General features: G+C 55.8%; 1 protein-coding gene across 9 annotated transcripts in view; it reads right to left on the bottom strand.

Moving 5' to 3' along the window:
* Positions 1-22,454, bottom strand: part of BCAS4 (breast carcinoma amplified sequence 4) — a 56,575-nt gene that overhangs the window by 18,807 nt on the left and 15,314 nt on the right. For 6 of the 9 annotated variants that reach the window (XM_064573345.1, XM_064573351.1, XM_045885963.3 and 3 more), the window contains 3 exons: positions 22,181-22,252; positions 13,007-13,108; positions 7,928-8,062 (listed from right to left, as the gene is read on the bottom strand). In XM_064573345.1, the coding sequence (XP_064429415.1) occupies positions 7,928-8,062; positions 13,007-13,108; positions 22,181-22,252 (309 nt within the window). Of the gene's footprint in view, positions 1-7,146; positions 7,832-7,927; positions 8,063-13,006; positions 13,109-22,180; positions 22,253-22,454 lie in introns of those variants that run through there. The other 3 variants (XM_064573350.1, XM_064573346.1, XM_064573352.1) reach the window with 3 other exon arrangements.

The following is a 22,454-nucleotide window of genomic DNA, read 5'->3' as shown; positions in this document are numbered from 1 at the left end:
TACACGGGCAGCTTCCCAGACGTGGTAACGTTCCCCTTGGCCTTGAGCAATCAATCAACATTACCAGGCATGGTGCAGGGAGGGTATCCCAGGCAGGGAGGGGACCAGCATGTGCAAAGGGCACGGTGTCCACCAGCCCCGAGGATGCTGCGGTCACAGCAAGGCCGATGGTGGACGCCAAAGCTGATGGCTGCGGTGCTGGAGAGGGCTCACTGCGCGCCACCCACCCGGGAGAAGTTGGAATGCTCCCACATGGCCTTCAACGAGCAGCCCCCCGTGAAACAGAAACCCGTCCTTGTCGAAAGGAACTTTCTTCTCAGTCACCCTCAAAGTCTCAACAAGAATGCAATGCTTTAAAAAAAAAAAAAAAAGAATCTGGTTCACAAACTAGCCTGCCGGGAGCCTCGGTCCCTCCCCAGCACACATGCCACCAAATATCTGGAGTCAAATAGACCCATGACCGTGTGAGTATGTAGCTCACGGAGGGCCAGTTTGATGGGGGGGGGGGGGGGAGTGGCTGGTGAGTAGGGGGGCTGGGGACCAAGCGCCACTCAGCCCTCCATTGTTGCGTTAGTATTTGCCATCTGCTCATGTTGCATTTCCACCGCAAGGGATGATGGGACAGAAGGAGAAGAAGAGGCCAGTTCAGGGCCGGGGAGAAGGAGCCTTGGAGTCTCCTCTGCCTTCTTTGTGTTGGTGCCTGGCTCGGCCTCCACCGCCAGATAAAGCCCCAGCCAAGCCATGCCTCCTTCCGGGAGTCACCCCTCCAGGGGGATTGGGCTGAGGGAGGGGGAGGCGTCCCCAGCCAGCCAGAGCCTCCCTCCCTCCCTCCCTCCCTCCCTCCCTCTGCTGGGCTGGGTGGGGAGGGAGCCAGGGGGGTGCACAGAGCAAGCGAGCTGGAGGGGAGGAGACACCGAGCCTGGCACTGCTGACTCCTAGAGGCCCGCCTGGGCAGGGCTGCTCCGCCCACAGCCTCCATTACCTCCAGGAAAACCCAAGAGGCGGCCCCAGGCTGCAGGGGAGAGGGGCAGGCTGGGACACTCATCCCAGCTCTGCACAGCCTGGAGACCGCCTCCTGAGAAATCGGGGGAGGCCATCAAGGGCCATGGAAGCCTGAAGAGCATCCACTGATTAATATTTCCTGAACAACTACTACGTGCTCCACCTGGGTGGGCACCTCAAAGGCCCAGAGGCAGGTACCCAGCATGGGCGACTTGGGCCAGATGGCAGGGATGCTGCTCAGGAACCCAGACCTCTGTTCTTTTAAGAGAAGACAAGTACAGATGCTTATGTGAAATGTGGTTTTTAAATGCTGGCAACTCATTCAGATTAAACACACACACACACCCCATGCTGGGCAAAGAACATACGTTGGTAGGGCAGATTTGACCTAAGGATCTTCCGTGTATGACCGTGACCACTGAGGCTGTGGTCCCAGGCCTTAGAAAGAGCGCAGAGGGAGGGGACAGACACACCGACCAAGGTCAAAGCTGGGTCAAATCCTGGCTTTGCCACTTAGGCCCGGTGACCCTGGGCAAGTATATAGACCCCTCTGAACCTCAGGTTCCTCCCCAGTGAACAGGGATAACAACAGCTCCCTCTGGGGTTGCAGAGACAGGGCAAGCAGAGACAGGGCACAGAAAGCCCTTCGTATATGTGCTCCACAGAACTGCAATCGTCGGAGCCATAGTAGATGCTCATGAAAACTGCAGGCTGGTAGTCCCGCTGCTACTGAGGGCTGAAGGGCCCCCGCTGGGGCCGGCGCAGAGAGGGAAAGAAGATGCCTCTTCACTCTTCCCTGCCTCCAAAAACCTCTGAGGAGGTACGGGCCATCAGCCTAAAGTCCAGAGCTGGGGAGTATGCTAGACACAAGCCACAGGGGCCACAGATTTTTCCCACAGCAATTACCATTTAGAAACATTCGCTGCTGACTTTTAGACACCAGAAGGTTCATAGAAGACTCTCGAGGTCCAGCTCTCTCTCCAAAATAGGAAAATCGGGTCACACTTGGCCATCACCTCATTCCAGTGAGGATGCCGGTGAGCTGCCAGACAATCTGCCCCCCCTCCTTTTTTTTTAAAGATTTTTATTTATTTATTTGTCAGAGAGAGAGAGAGAGCACAAGCAGGGGGAGCAGCAGAGAGGGAGAGAGAAGCAGGCTCTTCACTGAGCAAGGAGCCCGATGCGGGGCTCGATCCCAGGACCCTGGGATCATGACGTGAGCCGAAGGCAGATGCTTAACGACTGAGCCACCCAGGTGTCCCAATCTGTGCCCCTTTTGATGAGGCGTGGGCTCCACAGTCGCCGCGGGTCCCGCTAGTCCTCACGGTGTCTCGGCGGCAGACGCGCTCCTGCACACTGCCAGGCTGCCCGTGGGCCTTCGTTGGCCGAGGAGGGGGCCGGGGGGCCGGGCCAGGCTGCAGTCCACCCGGACAGCCTGGCTCTGTGTGGGTGTTACCACTTGGCCCCGAGTGGTTTTGCTGTTAGCCAAAGAGATTTCCTTGGAAAGCATCATACTCTTATCCACCAGAAAATTAATCAAAATGACACCTCCTGAACACGACGTTTTGGCTCGACGGAAAACAAACCAAACAAATTAGCGAGGCTTCTCTGTGCCTCCGGGCATGGGCGCAGACAGGAAGGCCTGGTCAGCAGGACACAGGGAGGGTGGCCAGGGGGCTGTGACGGGGCCTGGGCCAAGGGGACACCTGACATGGTCTCCCATGCCCTGCCGAGGCCCAAGGCCCCGTGGCTCCAGCTCACACTTCCAGTTCCGCACATGCCTAGAAAGATCTCCAGGTGTGGGGGGCCCCCTGTGTTGACCCGAGCCGACAGCCACCTGTTCAGGTGGGGTCTCTGGAACCCCACAAGGCCCAGGGAGGTGAGGATTCCAGCGAGCTCAGGGCATACCGCATGGGACGTTTCTAGGCTGAGGACTCTCACTCCTACCAACTGCACCCAGGAGCTCGGAGGGTACCACTCACCCCACTCGGTTCTCACACGACACTGTTCAGGTCTCAACACGGCACGGCCGACCCTGGATGCCAGCCCAAGCTCAGGGGAGAGAAGGAGCCTGGCGGTTCTCCAAGCAAAACGGACTTACCACGTCACTCCCCTGCTATGAACCCTTCCATGGCTCCCCATTGCCCTCAAAACTGTGTTAAACACCTGTGTGTGGCCCGAGACCCTGCCTAACCTGGCCGTGACCCCATGTCCCCCAACTCTCCCCTTTGTTCACTAGGCCAAGCCACACTGCACATCCTGCCATTGCTCTGCCGCGCGTGCTGTCCCCTTGTCCCCCCTCAGGGCCTCTGTGCACCCTTTCTCCTAACATCACACTGACTTCCTCATCATCCAGGTCCCAGCTAACGGGGCCCTTCCTCGGAGGCCATCCTTGGCTCCCTCAGAGCAAGCCAGGGTCCCCTTTTGAAATGACTATGTACTGAATTTTCTTAGGATTTGGTCACTGCCTATATTCTTCCACTAGACACAAGCTTTCTGGGGGAGGAGATCACAGCTCTCTCCCAAGGCAACGAAGGACAGCGCTGAGAAAGCGGGTTCATACCCTGATGCCCAGCTGTGTAACGTTGGGTAAGTTACTTAACCTCTCTGTGCCTTAGTTTGCTCGCCTGTGCAAAGGGGATAAAAGCAGCACCCCTCCCCCCACCTTCTGGGGCCTTGACCAGCTGCGAACGGTGCCTGCCACCGCAGGGCTGGCTCTGTGTCACCATCGCCACGATACCTGCGGACCACTGAACGATTGGACAGTCTGTCCCAGGTCACTCCGTTCATTTCCAGGCAAAGCTGGCGTTTCGGATCTGCCGATGCTCAGCATCAGAACCGTCCTTCGGAGAGTTCTGGAGTCTTTCCCTTCCTTTCTCTTCCCACCACTATTCTTCGTCACTTTGCATCAAACACCAAACCCGTTTCCCGTCAAGCTGAGCTTCCCTGGTCGTGCTGCCACCCGTGAACCAACAGCTGAGCGGCCTGAGGCTCACAGAGGCTAAGGGACCTGCCCACGGACACACAGCTAAAACATGCCGGAGATGGGGTCCAGCTACAGCGAGAGAGAAGTCCAATGCTTAAAGGCTACAAGTTAAAAATCTTGGAACACCATAAAAAACAATATAAAAGTGTAATGGGAAACTTTTACATAGTACAGCATGAAGATAGAGACCATTGTCCCATAAACACACGTGCATCAGCATTAAAATCATGGCACGGACCACGTATATTCTTGTACCTGGGCACAGAGGGCCTGGGGTACCAGGCCAGCCCTTATCTCAGCCTGTGGACCGACGGCCTGCCTCTCTGGCAGCTCAGGTCAGAGGAAAAGGCCTGGGTTTCAGGGGAGCTCGTGAGGAGGTGGTATATCCTCGGGCTGGCACCCCCAGGCCCTGCCAGGCCAGCCCAGGCCACAGCCCGGCACTGTCACATGGGCAGGCGCCGGTCCGGGTCCCTGGTGCTGGGCGCAGGGGTGGGTGGACTACTTCCTGGCCCTGTTCCTGGGGTGCGGGGAGACCCCGGCCCAGCTGCCCTGCACCCTCCCTGGGCCTCCCACTACATCTGCAAAGTGAGGGAGGAGGGAGAAGGAGGAGGGCAGGAAGGAGGGAAGGTGGGGCTGGCCAAGTTAATAAAAACAAGGACCAATTTTCTCTCCGTGCCCCCCCTGCCCTCCCCAGGAACTCCTGCTTCAGCTCATGGGCTAGCAGGAAGGGGGAAAAACATACCCCAAAAGGCCCCTGCCCAGCTCCAGGGGTGAAAGCTGAGGGCCCTCCCTCCTGGGCCCCACGAGAGGGTCCCCACCCCTCCCCTGACTCTGGAAGGGTCATGGGGGCGCAGTGATGGGTGGTGGGCTTTCAGGGGAGTGCTACAGCTCACGCTACGGGGACAAGATCCCTTGCCAGCATTCCCACGGGGCCAAGGGAGCCCCGAAACCCCTGCCCAACCCTTCACTCCATGGGGACCTCGGGGACCCTCGGAGGGAGTCTGAAGAGGGTGGGTAAGGGCAGGAGATGGAATCTGGGGCTGGGGGGGGCTTCACACTGTCAGGGGAGGGGAGGAAGGCCTATTGTGGACTCACTGAGAGGAACCAGCTGGAGCCAGTGTGGAATCCTGGCTTTGGGGGAATCCACCCCTGCACTCTAAGAGAACCCCCATCTCCCAGATAGTGGTCCCAGGGGCAGAACTAGGCACAGAGATGATGCAGGGCCAAGTGGTGCAGGTTACCGGCCCTGAGCCCAGGCCTCACTCACAGATCTGAATCCCGGCTTCACAATTTTTTGGGTGGACAAGCAATTCGACTCTTTGGTGCCTCAGTTTCCTCCTCTGTAAAATCAGGACAATGACTGGACCTACCTCACAGGGTGGGAATGGCTGGTGCCTGCAGTCAGGGCCCCACCACAAGCTGTGATGATCATTATTCTAGAAGGACTCCTCCAGCTCACACCCTCAGTGCAGGTACAGCCCTGGACATCTTTGGGTCTGCATACACGCGCGTGCACACACTGACGGGCACCACCTGCCCCAGACAAAGCCCTCCCGGGGCCAAGTTTAACATGCTGGGTTGCTGAATGACTCACCACCCCTGGCTGGAATGCACTTCCTGGAACAAGTCACCGCAGGTAGGCCTAGGGGGGCCCCACCTCCCGAGGTCTGGTAGAGATGAAAGAGTGCAGGTCCCAGCATGCCCAGCTCCAGGAGTGGGCAGGGGAACCCCAGTTTCAGAGGCCTGCAGGCCTGAGTTCCAAACCTAGCACCGAGCTCAGATACATCTCTCTGTCTCTCAGCTTTAGTCTCTGCCTCTAAATGGGGACATTAGTGCCAGCCACATGGGGACAACTGCAGATCACAGAAAAAGACTGGAAAGTGCAAAGACCAAGGGCCCAACAGGCCCCAGTGTTAGGAGACTTGCTGGAGGCATGGGCAGCCAAGGTCCTCTGATTTTCCCCCCGATGTGCTTCTAAACCATCAGCACTGTGTGACTGGAGGCGGCGGGGGGGGGGAGGGGGGGCTCCTATTTACCAAGGAACAGTCACCATAGCTCAAGGGAGAGGAGGACAGAGAAGCAGCTCCTGACATCATCATTGTTGGAAGACAGAGAGATTGCATCTGTCTGGAGATGGGGCAATCCCAGAGGGCTTCTCAGAAGAGGTGGCATTAACTTGGGTTCTGAAGGATCAATAGGAGTTTCAAGACCATGAGATCTGTGAGGCCCCTGTCTAGCTGTTACCGGCCTTGGGCCAGTGACTCACCAGGTGGCAGGTAAGTGAGTAGCACAGGTGTAAGACAAGACGGAGCAACGGGTTCCCGGCAGGGACCAGACAGGGAAGCCCAGTCAGGCATCCCAGGTCACACCGTTGAAATAACATTGCCTGACCAAATAGAACGAGTACACCAGCTAAATGCTGTCCGTGGGCTGCAAGACCACAACCACTGAAACCTTCCAAACTTCCACTGCATCTCCTACCAAATCGGAATCATGCTGATGCCCAGTGCACATGATGGCTGGGAAAGGTAATAAATGAGTCCACACACACGAAGTGCCTGGTGCAGCGCCTGAAACACGGTCAACCAAGTGGAGATGCGCGGGCAGGCAGAGGGTTGGAAGAGCAGAGGGGGGACCCCCAGGCAGACCCTAGGAACAGTGAGAGACCCCGCTGAGGGGCGGGACAGGGCAGCTGGCTGAGCTGTGATGGGTCCAACCCTGCCTTATCACACCAGGCTGTGTGGCCTCCCACAAGTCCCTTCACCTCCCAGAGCCTCAGTCTCCCTCTCTGTAAAGTGGGGGCGATGATAAAGATCCTTCCTCCAGAGACTGGTGTGAGATCGAGGTGCCACAGAAACCAGCAGACGGAGCGCTTGGAACAGACCTGACAGGAACCACTGTTAAATGACCGAATGCAGCCTCGGGCGGGGTTTCTCAGCCTCGGAAATACTCGTGTGCAGAGCTAGAGAATCCTCTGTCATGGGGGGCTGTCCTGTACGTTGCACAGTGTAACAGCACCCCTGCTTTCTTTCTTTTTTTAAAAAGATTTATTTATTTATTTATTTGAGAGAGAATGAGAGCGTGCATACAGGGAGAAGCAGACTCCCCGCTGAGCAGGGAGCCCGATGCGGGGCTCGATCCCAGGACCCTGAGATCATGACCTGAGCTGAAGGCAGACGCTTAACTGACTGGCCCACCGAGGGGCCCCATCACCCCTGGTTTCTACCCACTAGATGCCAACAGCCCCCTCACATCCAGCTCACAACCAAAATATCTCGACATTGCCCAGTGTCCCCTGGACTAGGGGACCAGCAGATAATAAGCTGCAAAGACAGATATGTCTTAAACACTGAAGGTCTCCGCTGCAGAATCAGTCTGGCCTCAGTCTTCCCATCAGCAAAACGGATACAATGATGATTTCTTTGGGGTTGTAGGGAGGATCCCAGGGAAGCAGAGATGTGGAGGGAAGAGGCCTTTGCAAGTTACAAAGGGCCACGTGCAGGCTGGCCCTGCACCGTCCCCAGCCCCTCTGGTCGGCTGGAGGCTGACTCGTGCCTTCAGAAGGAGGACCCACCCTGAGTTCTGAATGTCACCCTGAGCACGTCCTTAGGTGTATAAGGACAGGACAGGAGGGCAGGGGCTGTCCCTGCTCACTGCGGTAACCCCGGAAGGACCATAGTGCTCAGCATACAGCAGGCGCTCAATAAATGCTGGATGAATAAGCAGGTGGTCACAGCACCGAAGCTCAAAGCTCAGGACAAGAAGAGGCGCCCAAGGGAGGGACGGAGACACTCTAGCCGGGCCAGCAGTCCCTCAGCCAGCCAGCCAGACACCATTTCCTGTCTGTGGAAGTGAGACATGCCCTTTGAACTCTCACTTCCTGAGCCCCTCTCCCCACTCTGGGGTCTGGCAGGAGGCGGGCGGTGGGGAGATACTCACATTCCTGAAGGAGGGAAGCCCCGCGGAGCCCAGCCACCTCTGCAGAGCCCGCGGGAAGGCCCCGTGGTCCCGCTCGGCCTGAAGCACGTGGGCCTCCAGGAAGGAGACGTGGTGCCCAACCATCTTGACGAAGGCCTGGCGGAGAGAAGGGAGAGCCGGGGATGCCACATCTGCCACGGACTGGAACACAGTCCTGGCCGCGCTGCTCCAGCCTGCGGAGGGGGGCTGGCCTCGGCGTGTGCTCCCGGGGAGGTCACACGGGGCCTGCTCAGCGGGGACATCCTCAGACGCCCTGACCGTAACAGTAACAGCTCCCCGGCGGGGCCTGGCCAGACGTCTACTGTGTCCTCTCACCTTCTCCCCATGGGGACCCTAGTTTTAGCCTCTATGTTACAGAGCCTCTTAGTCACTGAGGCTCAGAGGGGTCGGGTCGTCTGACCAAAGTCATGCGGCCAGCAAGTGGCCGAGAGAGGAGTCAGGTGCATATCCATCAGACTGCAGAGCCTTCTTTATTAAAGATGAGCTCTTTAGAAATTGCCAAAATGCTCACTTTCATAGTTGATGGGGATGCAGAGAGTCTCAAACTCAGAGGCTGCTAAGGCGCAGGCAGGTGACAAGCAGGTGAAGGAGGGCTGAGTGGAGACTAGGATGGCCCAGAAAGCTGGGTCCAAGCCCAAGGGGGCCACTCCGCTCCAGGCCTCTGATACAAAATTCCCAGGTGCAAAAAAAAAAAAAACAGAGAGAGAGAGAGAGAAGAGGGAGAGAACACTCTGGGGTCAGACTCTGTGGATTAGAATCCAGGCTCCGTCACTTACTAGTTGTGTACTTTCTGGCAACTTACTTAATTTCCACAAGCCTCAATTTTCTTACCCATTAGATGATAATAATGATGGTACTACTATACTGAAGACAAATAATACCAACCTTGCTAAGCAGTTAAGTGCTTAGCACATATCGACCTCAATAAATGTCAGGTATCATTTTGAAAAAAAAACAAAAAACAAAAACCTGTAGATTTTATGAAAAGTCTCCAGTTTTTATCAATGTTAGCAATAAATTCACAATTAAAAAAAAATAATATTGTGTAGGCCCAGAAAAATTCAACCCACCCATCTGCCTCCTTTTTGTGGTATCTCTTCATGCCTTCCTCCACACTGAGCACACGTGAGTGTCCGTGTTCGTGCATGTACGTGTTCCTGCGTGTGTTCGTGTGTGTCTGCATGCGCATGTATTTAAGTGTGTGTGCGTGGTCACGTGTGTGAACGTGTGTGTGTGTTGCATGCATACATGGCTAAGGCCACCGAAGAGCCATGTCACAAAAGCCTCACCTCTGTGGACCTGCCTGTTCCCACAGTGGACTGGAAGAGAGCTTCTCTCACCAGGAAGAGGAAGGAGGACATCTCAGGGCTGGGCCCTACGAGGGAGCCTCCCTTCACTAGAAGGAAGCTCATGCCGCACCCCCCCGCCCCCGCCAAGGCCTACAAGGAGCCCACCATCCCCAGCCCTGCCGCTCATCCTCCCACACACCAGGCACACCGGCCTCCCTTGGGTTCCCTGAAAACGCAGGCCCCACTCACCACAGGGCCCTTCCACCTGCTCTCTCCAGGCCGGGTCCTGCTCTCTGTCCTTGACGGGGTGAACCCTGCCCATCTCTCAGGCCCTCCACAGACAGGCCTTCCCTCACTGCCTCATCTACCACAGCCCCCGGCACTGTGGCGACCCCCAGTTTCCCTGTCTTCTTCTTCTTTTTTTTTTTTTTTTAAGATTTTATTTATTTATTTGAGAGAGAGAGAATGAGAGAGAGCACATGAGAGTGGGGAGGGTCAGAGGGAGAAGCAGACTCCCCGCCGAGCAGGGAGCCCGATGCGGGACTCGATCCCAGGACTCCAGGATCATGACCTGAGCCGAAGGCAGTCACTTAACCAACTGAGCCACCCAGGCGCCCTCCCTGTCTTCTTCTTAGCCCTCCTCAGCCTCCGAACTTCCTGTCTGCTTATTCACAATCCGTCAGCCTACAGAATGTAGGTCCTGAAAGATCAGGTGTGGAGTCCGAGGCGGTCCCGAGGCCCACACCAGAGCCTGGCGGGCCCGCAGGGGCTCCGCTGGATGGAGGGCGCGGACGCGAGCAGCCCGAGCAAAAAGATGCCATTGCGCCCCTGCCGCCCCAGGGTTCTGGCAGGAGCAGAGCTGGAAGGTCCAATGAGCCGCACGAGATTTGGGGGGGACGGGAGACAAGGGGCCACGGGGCCGGGGAGCTGCCCCCCAGCAGAGGCACATCTGCTTGTGAAACACAGCAGAGGGTCCCACGGTGCCCGTCCTCCCCGTCCTCCCCGTCGTCCCCATCATCCCCATGCTCCCCGTGCTCCCCGTGCTAGCGTCAGTCTGCTGGGGAGTGTGAGGTGACGCTGGGGAAGCGCGCTGCCGGCGTTGGAAGAGCCTCCGAAGGGCCCTCCAGCGAGAGGCCTGACTCGGAGAGGCTCCAACATAGACGGGCCGGGGGGGGGGGGGGACAGCGGGAGGGCCACCTCCTCCGTCGCGCTGGTGGCCGCGCCTTGGGAGTAGGGAGGACTCCCACCTACCTCGTCTTTTCTACAATGAAACTGTGCGACTTTTATGATCAGGAGGGAGGGAGGGAAGACAGGGAGGAGAGAGGAAAGCCCCCTTGTTCCCAAACATACTGGCAAGTACTGACGGGTGCGAACACTTCTGGCAAAAGGCCCCCCGGCTTCAGACCAGGGCACGGTCCAGGCAGGAGAGCCAACACTGGGCACTGAGGAGTGGTCAGGAGCAGACGTCTGCCACCCCAGCTCTACCCCCGCCCAGCTGTGTGGCCGTGGGCAGATCACCTCACCTCTCTGTGCCTCCCTGCTTCCTCTGCCAAAGGGGACCCATAACGGGACCTTCCTCCCGGGGCGGTGGCGGGTGGAGCACCTTCTTCCCAGGAAAGCACTTCGAGTCCCTGGCTCACAGCAGGTGCCCTGTATGGATTCGTTTTTAATACTAAAACTGAGAAAGGCCCAAGTGCCTGCCCGAGTGGTCACCCTGTGGTCCTCAAGCCCCTCCTGGCAGGCGGCACTGATCTGAGGGTGGTCCTGAGCTCCCTGGAAGGGCCCGGGGTCCACAGCCAACTGGGCAGAGTGGCGAGCAGCCGCCCCGGCCAGACTCACCTTTCGGCCTGTGGCAGCAACGACCAGAAGAGTAGAGTGGTCCTCACCAAGCACCTAAATGTGCCCCCACGGAGGTCCACGTCCTCACTCCCAGAACCTATGAACGTATTACCTTCTAGGGCCAGAGGGACTTTGCGGATGGGATTAAAGATCCTGAAATGGGGAGATGATGCTGGATTATCCAGGTGGGCCCCATGTCATCACAGGGTCCTTGTCAGAGGGAAGCAGGAGGGGCAGAGTAAAAGAGTCTGGAAGAAGCTACGCGTGGGGTGGAAGCCATGAGCCAAGCAATGCCGGCAGCCTCTGGAAGGTGGGCAAGGCCCGGACCCGGAGGCTCCCCAGAGCCTCCAGAAGGAACCAGCCCTGCTGACAGCTCAGTGTTAGCCTGTAAGACACATCTTGGATTTCCAATCTCGGGAGGATTGTTAAGACACAAATCCGTGTTGTGTTAAGTCCCTAAGTCTGTGGCTATTTGTTACGGTTATAGGAATGCTTCATGGCCGGGTCTCTCCTGCTGGAACACGGCCACGGACGGCCCCTGTCTCTCTCACTGTGAGAGCCCCGCAGTGGCACACAGTAGGCCCTCAGCATGAGCAGACTGCCTGCCACGGGAAGGGCTGGGCCAACCCAGCGAGGCGAGAACCAGGACTTCAAATCCTCACATTTTCTTCCCTCTGTCGAACGTGTGGAATAAAATTCAAATGAATCAGCTATTCCAAGGGCAAAGTTTTAATTATATTCCTGCCTCATTCTCTCCTGACAAGAATGTTAACTCTCTGCTAACTCCAGCGTGGACTGCCACGCTCCTTTCCTCCACGGCTCGGAGGGGCTCACATCCCCTCTGTCCAGGCGACCGCGATTAAACGGCAAGCTCCTCCCAGCCTCCCGGGCTCTTCACTGTGTAAGGAGCCAGGGCCCCAGGCTGAGGGCCCCGGGAACGATGAAGAGCTTGGGCTCCAGCGGATGCCAGCTGAAGTCCCAGCTTCCAGGCATGAGTGGTGGGACCCCGGGAAAGTGGCTTCCCTCCTGGAGTTTCTGCTCCTCCTCCGGGAGATGGGACAGTGAGGGTGTCAACTTTGTAGTGCAGCAAGGAGAAAACCGAGATGCCCTGGGCTTAGCCCGGGGCTCCCGCAAATAAGATGTGGGTGAAGTAAGTCAGCAATGAGGCAACAGGGCACGGTGGGGACTGTGGTAAGCTGCAGGACACAGGCCCCATCTGAGGGGCGGCGGCCATTAGCTCTACAAAAACACAGCCCAGGGCTTGGAAACGTTCTACTTCTCAATTTGGGTCATCCTCATATGGGAGTTGATGTGTGTAAAAATGCACTGAGCCATACACTTACGATGCGTATACTTCATGTATTTAGACCTCGAGAAATAAACCTTGAGATTAAAGTATTTAAAGTATTTAAAGAAATGTGGGCTAAGTGCTGTTAAAGCTTCTGAATTTCCAAAAGCGGCTTAAAAGTCAGATTCTTATTTTAAAAAGTACCCTAATTTTTAAGTGGGGTACTTTATATAAATTCGTGTTTGTCATATTTTTAAAAATACCATGTAAGGGGCGCCTGGGTGGCTCAGTCGGTTAAGCGGCTGCCTTCAGCTCGGGTCATGATCCCAGGGTCCTGGGATCGAGCCCCGCATCGGGCTCCCTGCTCGGCGAGGAGCCTGCTTCTCCCTCTCCCTCTGTCTGCCTCTCTGCCTACTTGTTTTCTCTCTCTGCCAAATAAATAAATAAAATCTTTAAAAAAAAAAAAAATACCACGTAAGCACAGCCCCTCTTTGGCCACCAACCCCCTGCACTGGGTCTAACGCCGGATGTGCTCGAGACCGGATTGGCATTTCAGAAGAGAGGATGAAAGACCCAGAACAAGCCCACGGATCTCGCAAAGAAAGCTCACGATCCCAGACACACCTCTAGCTGGTCCACTTTGGCATAGATGCCACGCATTTCTGTCACTTTGGCCTGAAGGAGCGGGATGTTTTCCTCCAAGATTTGTGAAGTGTCGCTCCTGATCTGCAAGAAACAAAACAGCTCATCAGGCCTTCTGCCCTGGTACCCCAGGCTCCAGCCAGTCTCTTGGGTCGCCCAGGGTCTGCAGAGACCTCGCGGATGGCCAAGAGGCCGAGCGGCATCCTGCACAGGGATAGCCCACCGCCTCTCGGGCCCCAGACCTACTCAGGTGTTACTTACTGAACTGCCGATCGTTGCCCCCACAAACACCTGACAACAGCAGTCCCAAACGAAAGAGGTCCATTTTCCAAACCACTCAACTGGAGCAAATGGAAAGAAATCGAAATCTCTTCTCTAAACCCAAGTTGAGGTAAGTTTTCACTGCCCTGAAATTAATGATACTAATAAGTCGATAATAATTACTAACATTCATTAATAATGTGAATGAAAACCACAGCTTTCCTGTATCCGAGTGCGCCCTTCTCTGTGGACGCTGCGCTAAGCATCCCCCCCCACACAGCATCTCTTTTAAGTTTCCACTGCTTCTGCTTGGAAGGGCTCCGAAAGTGGCTATGACCTTTACGAAGCCACATCCTTCCCTGGGGCACTGAAATCGGACGCCTATGCCTCGATTTTCTTTAAGAGCCAAAGGACCAAGCCTAACCCCTCGGTGTGTGGGAGAGAGAGATTCCATCTCCACGTTAGCATCTCCTTATGGTGCAGGGAGGCGGCGAAAGTTGCTCTCAGATGCTAGGGAGCATCGGGACCCCCTGAGGGAGACCTTTCCAATGCTGATTCCCAGGCCCTTCTATGTCTGGGGTCAGCTGGGAATCTGTGTTTTCAGCTAAGCTCCAAAGCCATGCTGGAGTGGGGGTGTGGGGACAGTCACAGAACACCAGTGGGAACACCAGGAGCTGGGCGCAGGACTCAGCCTGGTGTCTGAGTTCGGTTCTACCCACTGTGAGCTGTGTGACCTTGGGCAAGTCACCGCACTCCTCTGAGCCTGCCTTTGCTTCTTGCTTCCTTGGCATGCAGGTGAGGAGAGAACATCTGGCACAAGTGTTTGGCACAGCTCCTGACATGGTCCCCAGTGACCACTGCCTCCTGGTATTCACACCTGCTGTATTCAAGCCCGCTGTGGGATCCCCTCCCCTGGACCGTGAACCGGCCCTGGCGATTCGCTTCTAACAGAGACGACTCAGCCAAAAGGAGAGCGGTCACTCTGGAGACAGGGTTCCAGAGGACTGTCCCCCCAGCTTGCTGGCCTTCTCTCTCTCTCTCTCTCTCTCTCTCTAGCTCATGCACGCTCCCTCTCCCTCCCCCATCTTCTTTCTCACCGGGCCTCTCCATCACCAGCCAATTGCCATTGCAGTGAGGCCCGCGTGGCTAGGGACAGAGGAACTGAGGCACATAACTGCTGGCTTCGCTGGACGTGGTCCTGCCCCAGCAGAAGCAACACCTTGCCAGGAGGACCACAGGGACCACCCAGCATGGCCGCACGGACGCCTGACCCCCAGGCGCCGCCAAGTAGTGAGGACCAAAAGTTTTGGGACAGTGTGTTAACCAACAATCGATAACTAACACAGTGACAACTCAGCACAAAATTTTAATTTCAAAAATGCCTGCAAAACTATCTGCTTTTCCTCCTTTTTCTTCTTGTGGTTCTCCTGGAATTCTGCTCCCATCGTCCTTCAGGATGTGCCCTGGGTCTCAGAAGCGACCCCATTCCCTGAGTGTCCAAAACCAAACTCTTCCCTCCTGGTCCCCCTCCTCTGGTCACGGTGCTGCCACCTCACTGGGCACCTGGCTCCAAGTCACCGTCCTGGGTACATTCTTGTCCCACGTCCTGGCCCCACAAGGGCACAGACAGGTCCTGAGAGGGTGGCATCTGGCATCATGCCGCCTGGCCTCCGTCTCTGCGCTGACCTCCCCGTGCCTCGGTTTCCTAGTCTATAAGATGGGGACCATACAGTACTTCTCTTGAAAGAATGCTTTGGAGGTTAAACAAGACCACCTCTGACTGGATGGGGCCCACACATGCACCTCGTGTGGTTCGCAAAGTGTCTGAGTTTTTTAACTTGACTTGATTTCCAACTTTAAGATTCAAGCGGGGCTCTTAGGAGAAATGGCTGATTCTAGAGGTGGGGCAGGGAAAACAAGCCCCTGGAGAATCTTCCAGTTCCAGAACGTAAGGGAGTGTTTTTTGGTTGTTTTTAAACATATTTTTCCTTAGGTAATCTCTATGCCCAGTGTGGGGCTCAAACTCACGACCCTGAGATCGAGAGTCGCCTGCTCCAGTGATGGGGCCAGCCAGGCGCTCTGTAAGGGAGTGTTTACACAGGAGCCAACCGGAAAGAGCCAAATGGCCGTAGCGGGAATAATCTGGACAAGAGAATACATAAGGCGATATGGGATTATAACTCGAAGGACAACAGGAATCCATGAGAGTCTGTCAGGAAGAAATGACGGGACACAGGCCACGGGAAGGGGACCACGGGGGCCAAGCGCCCCTGACATGATGCCACCTCTGTGGATTCTCTCCAGAAACCCGCCACCCCCGTCCAACCACCAGAAAACCATCAGACAAACCCAAGCTGAGGGACCCTCTACAAAATACCTGGCCAGAGCTCCGCAAAACTGCCAAGGTCACGAAAAGCCAGGAAAGACTAAAACGTCACAGAGGAGGAGACCAAGTGGACAGGACAACCGAATGCCCCGTGGGGACTTGGCCAGAAAGAGGAAATCAGTAGGGAGCCTGCGAAAGGAGAATCAAGTGTGGAGCTTAGTGAGCAACACACCCATGTGGGCTTCCTAGTTCCGCGAAGGTACTGTGGCCATGTGAGATGCTCACCCTGGGGGGAGGGGGGGGGGCTGAGGGGTGTGTGGGAACCCGCTGTACCATCTCTGCTCTCTTCCTGCAAATCTAAAACTATTGCAAAACAAAACATATAAACATGGCTTTAAAATACTCAAGTGAGGGGCGCCTGGGTGGCTCAGTGGTTAAGCGTCTCCCTTCGGCTCAGGTCACGGTCCCAGGGTCCTGGGATCGAGCCCCGCATCGGGCTCCCTGCTTGGCGGGAAGCCTGCTTCTCCCTCTCCCACTCCCCTTGCTTGTGTTCCCTCTCTCGCTGTCTCTCTCTGTCAAATAAATAAATAAAATCTTTAAAAAAATAAAAAATAATAAATAAATAAATAAATAAAATACTCAAGTGATTAAGTGGGGCTTTACAAGGTGTCTTAAAAGTCAGCCCCTCTGGCAACACTGGGCCTAAGTCTCCCCGGCGCGGAAGGCTGGGCTGAGCAGTGGCGGCAACTTCCAGGTGGGGCATGAGCTCCCTGGTGACACAGTCGCCACCCCTCCCTAATGCCTCACCCCCTGCCCCCTTCACTCAGGTCCAGATCCTGCCTGGCTCCTGTAGGCACCGCATTTTTGCCCCTTGTCAGGAAAAAGCCCTCAATATTTTCCCTTTCTTCCCCCAAGGCCAAATCTCTAGACAGACCCATCCCCTCCCCCCCACAAGGTTAAACTGGAGAAATCACCAAGGTTCAGTGACTCAACGAAGAGTAGATAACTCACAGCAGGGTCGGGACACAGTGGATCAAACGCAAATCTTTTCTTTCTGCTAATTTCTAAAAAAACGAATAGGGTGAGAACAAAGAAAATCAGGAGGGCCTGGTCCTAGTGACCCACCCACCAGAGAGAAGGGAATGCTGCAGAGAGGAGATTCACGGAGCACGTCCTTTCCTTCCTCTAGCTCTGAAGGAACCCAAGGAAGAGAGCATCTGGGGCCGGGCAAGAAGGCCCCTCTCTGAAGGCTCCTCTCCGATTACTGGAATTGCAGGCCATGGGGAGCTAGCCCCCCCTCCACGCGTGGGGGGAAAGTAGAGAGTAATCCTGGGGGTCTGAAAGGCCCCCAAACCTTTCTTGTGGTTCCCCTGAGCTGGGAACTGGAAGGCGGAAAATAAGGGTGGGAGGGGCACAAGGCCAGCACCCCACGAACCTTCGCCACGTGCTGAGAACAGGCCCTGTGAATCAGAAACGATTTTATCTTCAACCTTTCGTGGCTGAGGACAATGAGCAAGGACAGGAAAACGAAATGGCGACGGCCCAAGGTCACGAGGCTACCAAGTGGCAGATGGAAGGTTCCTATCCAGGTTGGTCTGAGGCCACCAGTGACACCAGAGGTCTGTGCACATGTTCTGCCAGGCCTTGCAGAGTCAGCCTGCGTCATGTCTGAGAAAAACCAAAGCGCACCCACACCAGGTGCCACAATCGGAAATGAAGGATATTTCCCGAGAAGCCCAGATTTCTAGCTTCTTGTGAAAAAGCAGAGGACCTGGCCGCCCTGAGTCTGTGTCCCATGTGACAGCAATCGGCTAGAGCTGGGTACAGCTGCCCCCTTTGGTTAACCATAGTCCCTACCGCTCCCTAGAGTCTCCCAGCATGGCGTCCATGGCAGCCCTGGGCGCTTCTCTTCTTGCAGGGGAGTCAAAGGAAAGCAACACATTTCTTTCCTCACACCCACTTCACACCATCATGTCACATGCATCTGAGCAAAGAGAGGTCAGTGAAGAATCAATGCTGGCTGAGCCTCTGCCAGGACGAACGCCCAGCAGGGTTTATTGGCCTGAGGACCTGGCAGACCCTTCCCCAGCCTGGTTACCCACCTCCCCGGAGCTGGCCTCCAGAGCCCAGAAGTCTGGGCAGCGGATGTGGGGGTTATCACTGAGCAGAGACGGCTGTCCAGGATGATTCAGGGCCTCCAGGAAGGAGAGCCAAATGCACTTGACCCAAGAACACACACCAATGCCAAATGCAAGTGCTGGACCAAGGCCAACAAAGAATTTTCTCCATCCATGTGAGCGAAGTAAGAGTCTGCTCCCTGCCAGGGGTGGGGTTCTGAGGGCTCGGACAAGGTACCCAAACTCCAGAGGGCACTGAGCTGGAGGCCGTACAAATCCTCACCGGCGTCACGACCTTCTGGTGCTTTGATAATGACGAGCCACCATGCATGGGTCACCTCCCACAGAGCCAGCATCCTGCTAAGCAGTTATTTTCATTTGAATGTAGGAAATGACAGACGGCGAAGGGCTCGGCCTTAAGCGGGCAGCTGGACGAATGTGTATGTGTGCCCTCATCTGCATCAACAGCACCCCAGCCAACGTGTAGAACATCCCATCAGCCCAGTAGGCCCCGGTCACAACCGCCCTCCCAGAGTGGACCACGATCTGGCTTCCACCACCATGCAAATCTGTGTCTGACTCCTTCCCCTGGGCTTCACGTTTGTGAGGCACCCATGATGTTCGGGGCGCTTTGTTCTTTTGCATTTGGGTTGCTTCTGGTTCGGGGCATCGTGAACGAAGCTGCTCCGGAACATTTGTGTACGGGTCTCTGTGGACCCTCGCTTTCATCTCTCTTGGGTGACTACCTCGCTTTACAATTGCTGGGATGTAGGGTCAGCGCACGTGTGACTTCGTAAGAACCTGCCACACCGTTTCCAAAGCAGCTGTGCCATCTGGCGTTTCCACCAGCACGTGAACAAGTGTTTCTGCTGCTCCACGCTTGCCCGCACTTGCTACCGTCGGTCTTCTTCACTGTGGTCAGTCTAGAGGACGGAACGAGCACATCCCCGCCTCATCGAGTCCGCACCCTAACTCTGAGGAGAAGGATACCGTTTGCGGTAGATTAAAGAGGGCTACAAATTCTTCCCATTCCTTCCATGGACACGTGGGGTCTGTGTCCTCTCCCCTCGGATCTGGGTGTGTTGACTGTTGTGACCAGTAACATATGACAGAAGTGAGACCGTCAGTTTCCATACCCAACCCTCCGGAGACCTGGCGGCTTCCACTTCCCCTCTGTTGGAATGCTTGCTTCGGGAGGCCAGACGCCACGCTACGGAAGCCCAGGCCAGCCCCGAGGAGAGGCTGCGTGGGGAGAAGTTACACCAACCGGTCCCCGGCCGCGCAGCGCTCCCAGCCCAGATGTCAGATGAGTGAGAGAAGGAGCCACCTGGACATCCCTGCCCCAGCGAGTGGCACGTGGCTCAGATGCACCGTCCCCTCTGGGCCCTGCCCTGGCCCGCATAACACACACCTCTAAGTTCTGGGGTAGTTCGATGCAGCCATAGACAATCAGGACCATTATGTCCATTTTACAGAAGAGAAAAGAAAGGTACAGAGAGGGGACGGGCTGTGCCCAAGGCCCCACAGCAGGCAGAGTCAGAGCTCAAAGTGGCAGCTACCAGCATTATATCTAAGGTCTAAACAGGTGGCAGGCACAGGGTCGTGAATTCCAGTCACATAGAGCGATCAAGGACAGGCTGGCTGTGGAGTTAATTCATCAGACAGGAAGCCGGACTCTCGTTCCTAACAGCCTGATGTGATCAGAAATGGAGCGGCTTCCCTCTGGACTGTGTACCAGGGAGCCTGGCCTCTCTCAGACCTCTAACTTGGTCAGTGTTTCCAAAGGCCAACGCAGGGACCCAGGGGACAGTGTCCATGGTGTGACATCACCTGCTCCCCAGAGGCCCCCACTCATCCCTAGCTTGGATCAAACGAGAAAAGGAGGTTCCAAGCCAAGGCTGAGAGCTGGACGCCTCTCTCCGTGCCACGTGCACAGATGCACCAGGTAAACTGAGCCTCAGCTGTTGGGGCAGGAGGATTTCCAGAATCTAAACGGCGTCAGCACTGAGCACTGTTGCGGGGGCCACAAAAGCATCATACCAGACACATTCTCTTAATGCAGGTGCACTCGTTTACAAACACACTCATGAAATGGTTGTCCCCCCCATGGGAAACCCACTCTGTTCCCTTTCTTAAAACACAGGACCCTCTTGGTCTCATTTCATTTGCTTGCTTTCAGTAGGGCCCAAAGTACTGAGAAACACACTCTGTCATAAAACACACGAGCACGTGATGGATGTACCTGGCAGGTGGCCCTGGAGTCGGGGAGCCCCTCACAGGAGCAGTGGACGGCGACCGCTGGAGAGCTCACGCGCTGTCCACAGCGGGGTGACCACGACACCACTCTGGCCGATGCCGGCCAGGTGGGCCCACGCACCCCAGGGGAGCCAGATCTTTGCTCTTCCAAAAGAAGCCAGAAATCCTGATTTTTTGCATGACATTCTATAAACGTCAGCAGCAAATTCCTTTTTCTTTTCCTTCCAGAAACATCCAACATATCTGTAGGTGGGACTGGGTCCGTGGGTCATGTGCATGATCTCAGTCTTAAAATCTTTGCAGAAATGCATCGCCAGCCTTCTGGTTCGAGGAGGGCCTTGTCAGCGCTGCCTGACCCCTTGGCCTCCAGGTGACACACACACAGAAGCCTTGGCGATTTCTAAGGCAGGGTGGCCGGGCACCTCTCCCCATCCAGGCTGACTCCTGCCCCAAGCTCTCCCCTCAGGCAGGTAATGGGTCTCCTTTCAAGGAGGAGGGTGGCTGAACTTGAGAACAGAGTGTCCCTGGGCCACCAGTCCACCCATCTTCCAAATCCGCCCCCTGCCTGTGGGCCCCCAGGGTCCACACTGCGCCCAGCACACCATACCCACGGGTCGGTGCCTCTGTCTGGACGCTCACCCTCCCCAGCGGCTGAATTATTTCTGTTCCTTCTTCAAGCCCCAAATTAATCACCACCTGCTCTGCAAAGCCTTCCCAATTTCCCAGGCAGAATTTAACGCCTCTGCTCTTCATTTTTTTTTTTTTTCTTTAAGCAAATTGAGTCTTAGGATCATGTGCCCAGTTCTTTCTAGACCCTCTCTCCCTCTTCAAGACCTCTGCAGTCTCCCTTTGCACCTGGAACACACCTTCAGGCTGGTTTTTCAACACTGGGTGACAGCCCTGGTCACACACAGGGGGCTCCCGCAGCAGGGGGAAGGGAGACGAAGCTGACTCTCTTTGCACCCTCAGGCTCACCATGGCGCCCAGTCAGGGAAGGTGCCCAATGGCTGGTGATGAAGAAAGGACTATCTGGGCTGTTCAAAGTCTGTCTCATCCCTGGCTCCCACCTGGACCCACACCCAAACTAGAAAATTGGTTCTCAAGAGAAAAACACACACATGTTCTCTTGAGGACATTTCTGTCTTGGTCACTGTTGTGTCCCCATAGGATGGCACGAGGTAGGTCTGTTGAATGAATGGGGATGACACGGTGCCCATTGCCTTGTGCTGCTTTAAGGAGAAATGGGGTGATACGGACATCACGCTTCACACCGCGTCTGGCACCAAGTAGGTGTTCAATAAACGTCCAGTCTGCTGTTAGTGTTTTACCCTTGGGCTCTCACAAACACGTCTCCAGACACGTGCTTCACAGGGGCACAAATCTACCCCACTGGGTCCAGCGGGGCTTCCTCTGCTCCAGGGAGAGGCAGGGCCTGATCACAATATGGAGCTCTACCTTTCGGGTCTTCGGGCAGAAGCCTTAAACCCAGGCTGCTGGGAGCTTCCAGAAAATTCTATCATGGCTCCTCAGGGCCCCACACCTGGCTAGCTACAGTTCTGGGGACACGAGGATCTAGAGGAGATTTTTTTTTTTTTTTTTTTTTTACAGGATTTGGGGTGGAGACCTTGTCTTCTGGGCCTAAGGCACCATCTTCCATCTTCTTCTCCACCCAGCCAAGGGGATTTGATCCAACAGAACAGAGTGGGAGGCAAAAGCCGAGAGAGCAAAAGGATTCGGGAAGGAACCTGACGCCCAACCCCGCCTCGGGCTACAGCCTGGGCCAGAGGCTCCTCTAGGCCTTGCAGGCCTGAAGCCATTTCCTGGCCGTCTCCATGTTTGCCTGGCGGACCGCGCAGAGCCGAGGAAAGTTAAATATAGTCTTAGCATCCCCGCTGAACGGCTCCCCGCATCGGTGCCCGAGAGTGCCACCTGGTGGCCCACTCCGGGCTCCTCGGTGGAATAAGCGCCCTCTGGGGGGGATGGGCGTTCTCAAGATGGCCGCCTCAGGAAGCCTTGGTGTTGAGAGAGCGCGAGAGAGTGTGAGAGAGTGTGCGCGTGGTTTTCCCCTCACCGCTGGCCGCTGCCCCATTCCTTCTGGTTGCTAAATCACCACCAAAATGGCTTCCCCAGAAAACTCCAGGAAGGGCCTGGAGTCTGGCCTGGGCCTAAATCCACGCCTCCCAGGCAGACACTCACCATGTCAGTCAGGCTGCAGAACTCTTCCAGCCTGAGGAGCATCCCCTCGATGGTCTCCTCCACCTCCTTCGCCTGAAAAGAGACAATATCCTGGAGATTAGCAAGTGGTTTCCAGGGAGACAAACGCCCTTCATTGTTGTGTTTTTTTTTTTTTTTTAAAGCAAACTAATCTTAAGATTATCTGCCCAGTTCCCTTCAGACCTCCTTTCCCTTTTCAAAACCTCTCCTAGCCTCATTTAAAATCATCATAAGCTGGCCACAATCTTGACTCAGC

This window comes from Mirounga angustirostris, unplaced genomic scaffold (genome assembly GCF_029215605.1).
Source record: "Mirounga angustirostris isolate CCGP_5_RB_7025 unplaced genomic scaffold, mMirAng1.0.hap1 SCAF_10, whole genome shotgun sequence".
In the NCBI taxonomy this organism is placed as follows: domain Eukaryota; kingdom Metazoa; phylum Chordata; class Mammalia; order Carnivora; family Phocidae; genus Mirounga; species Mirounga angustirostris.
Note: the sequence above shows the minus strand (reverse complement) of the source record. Positions and strands in the feature narration are given on the sequence as shown.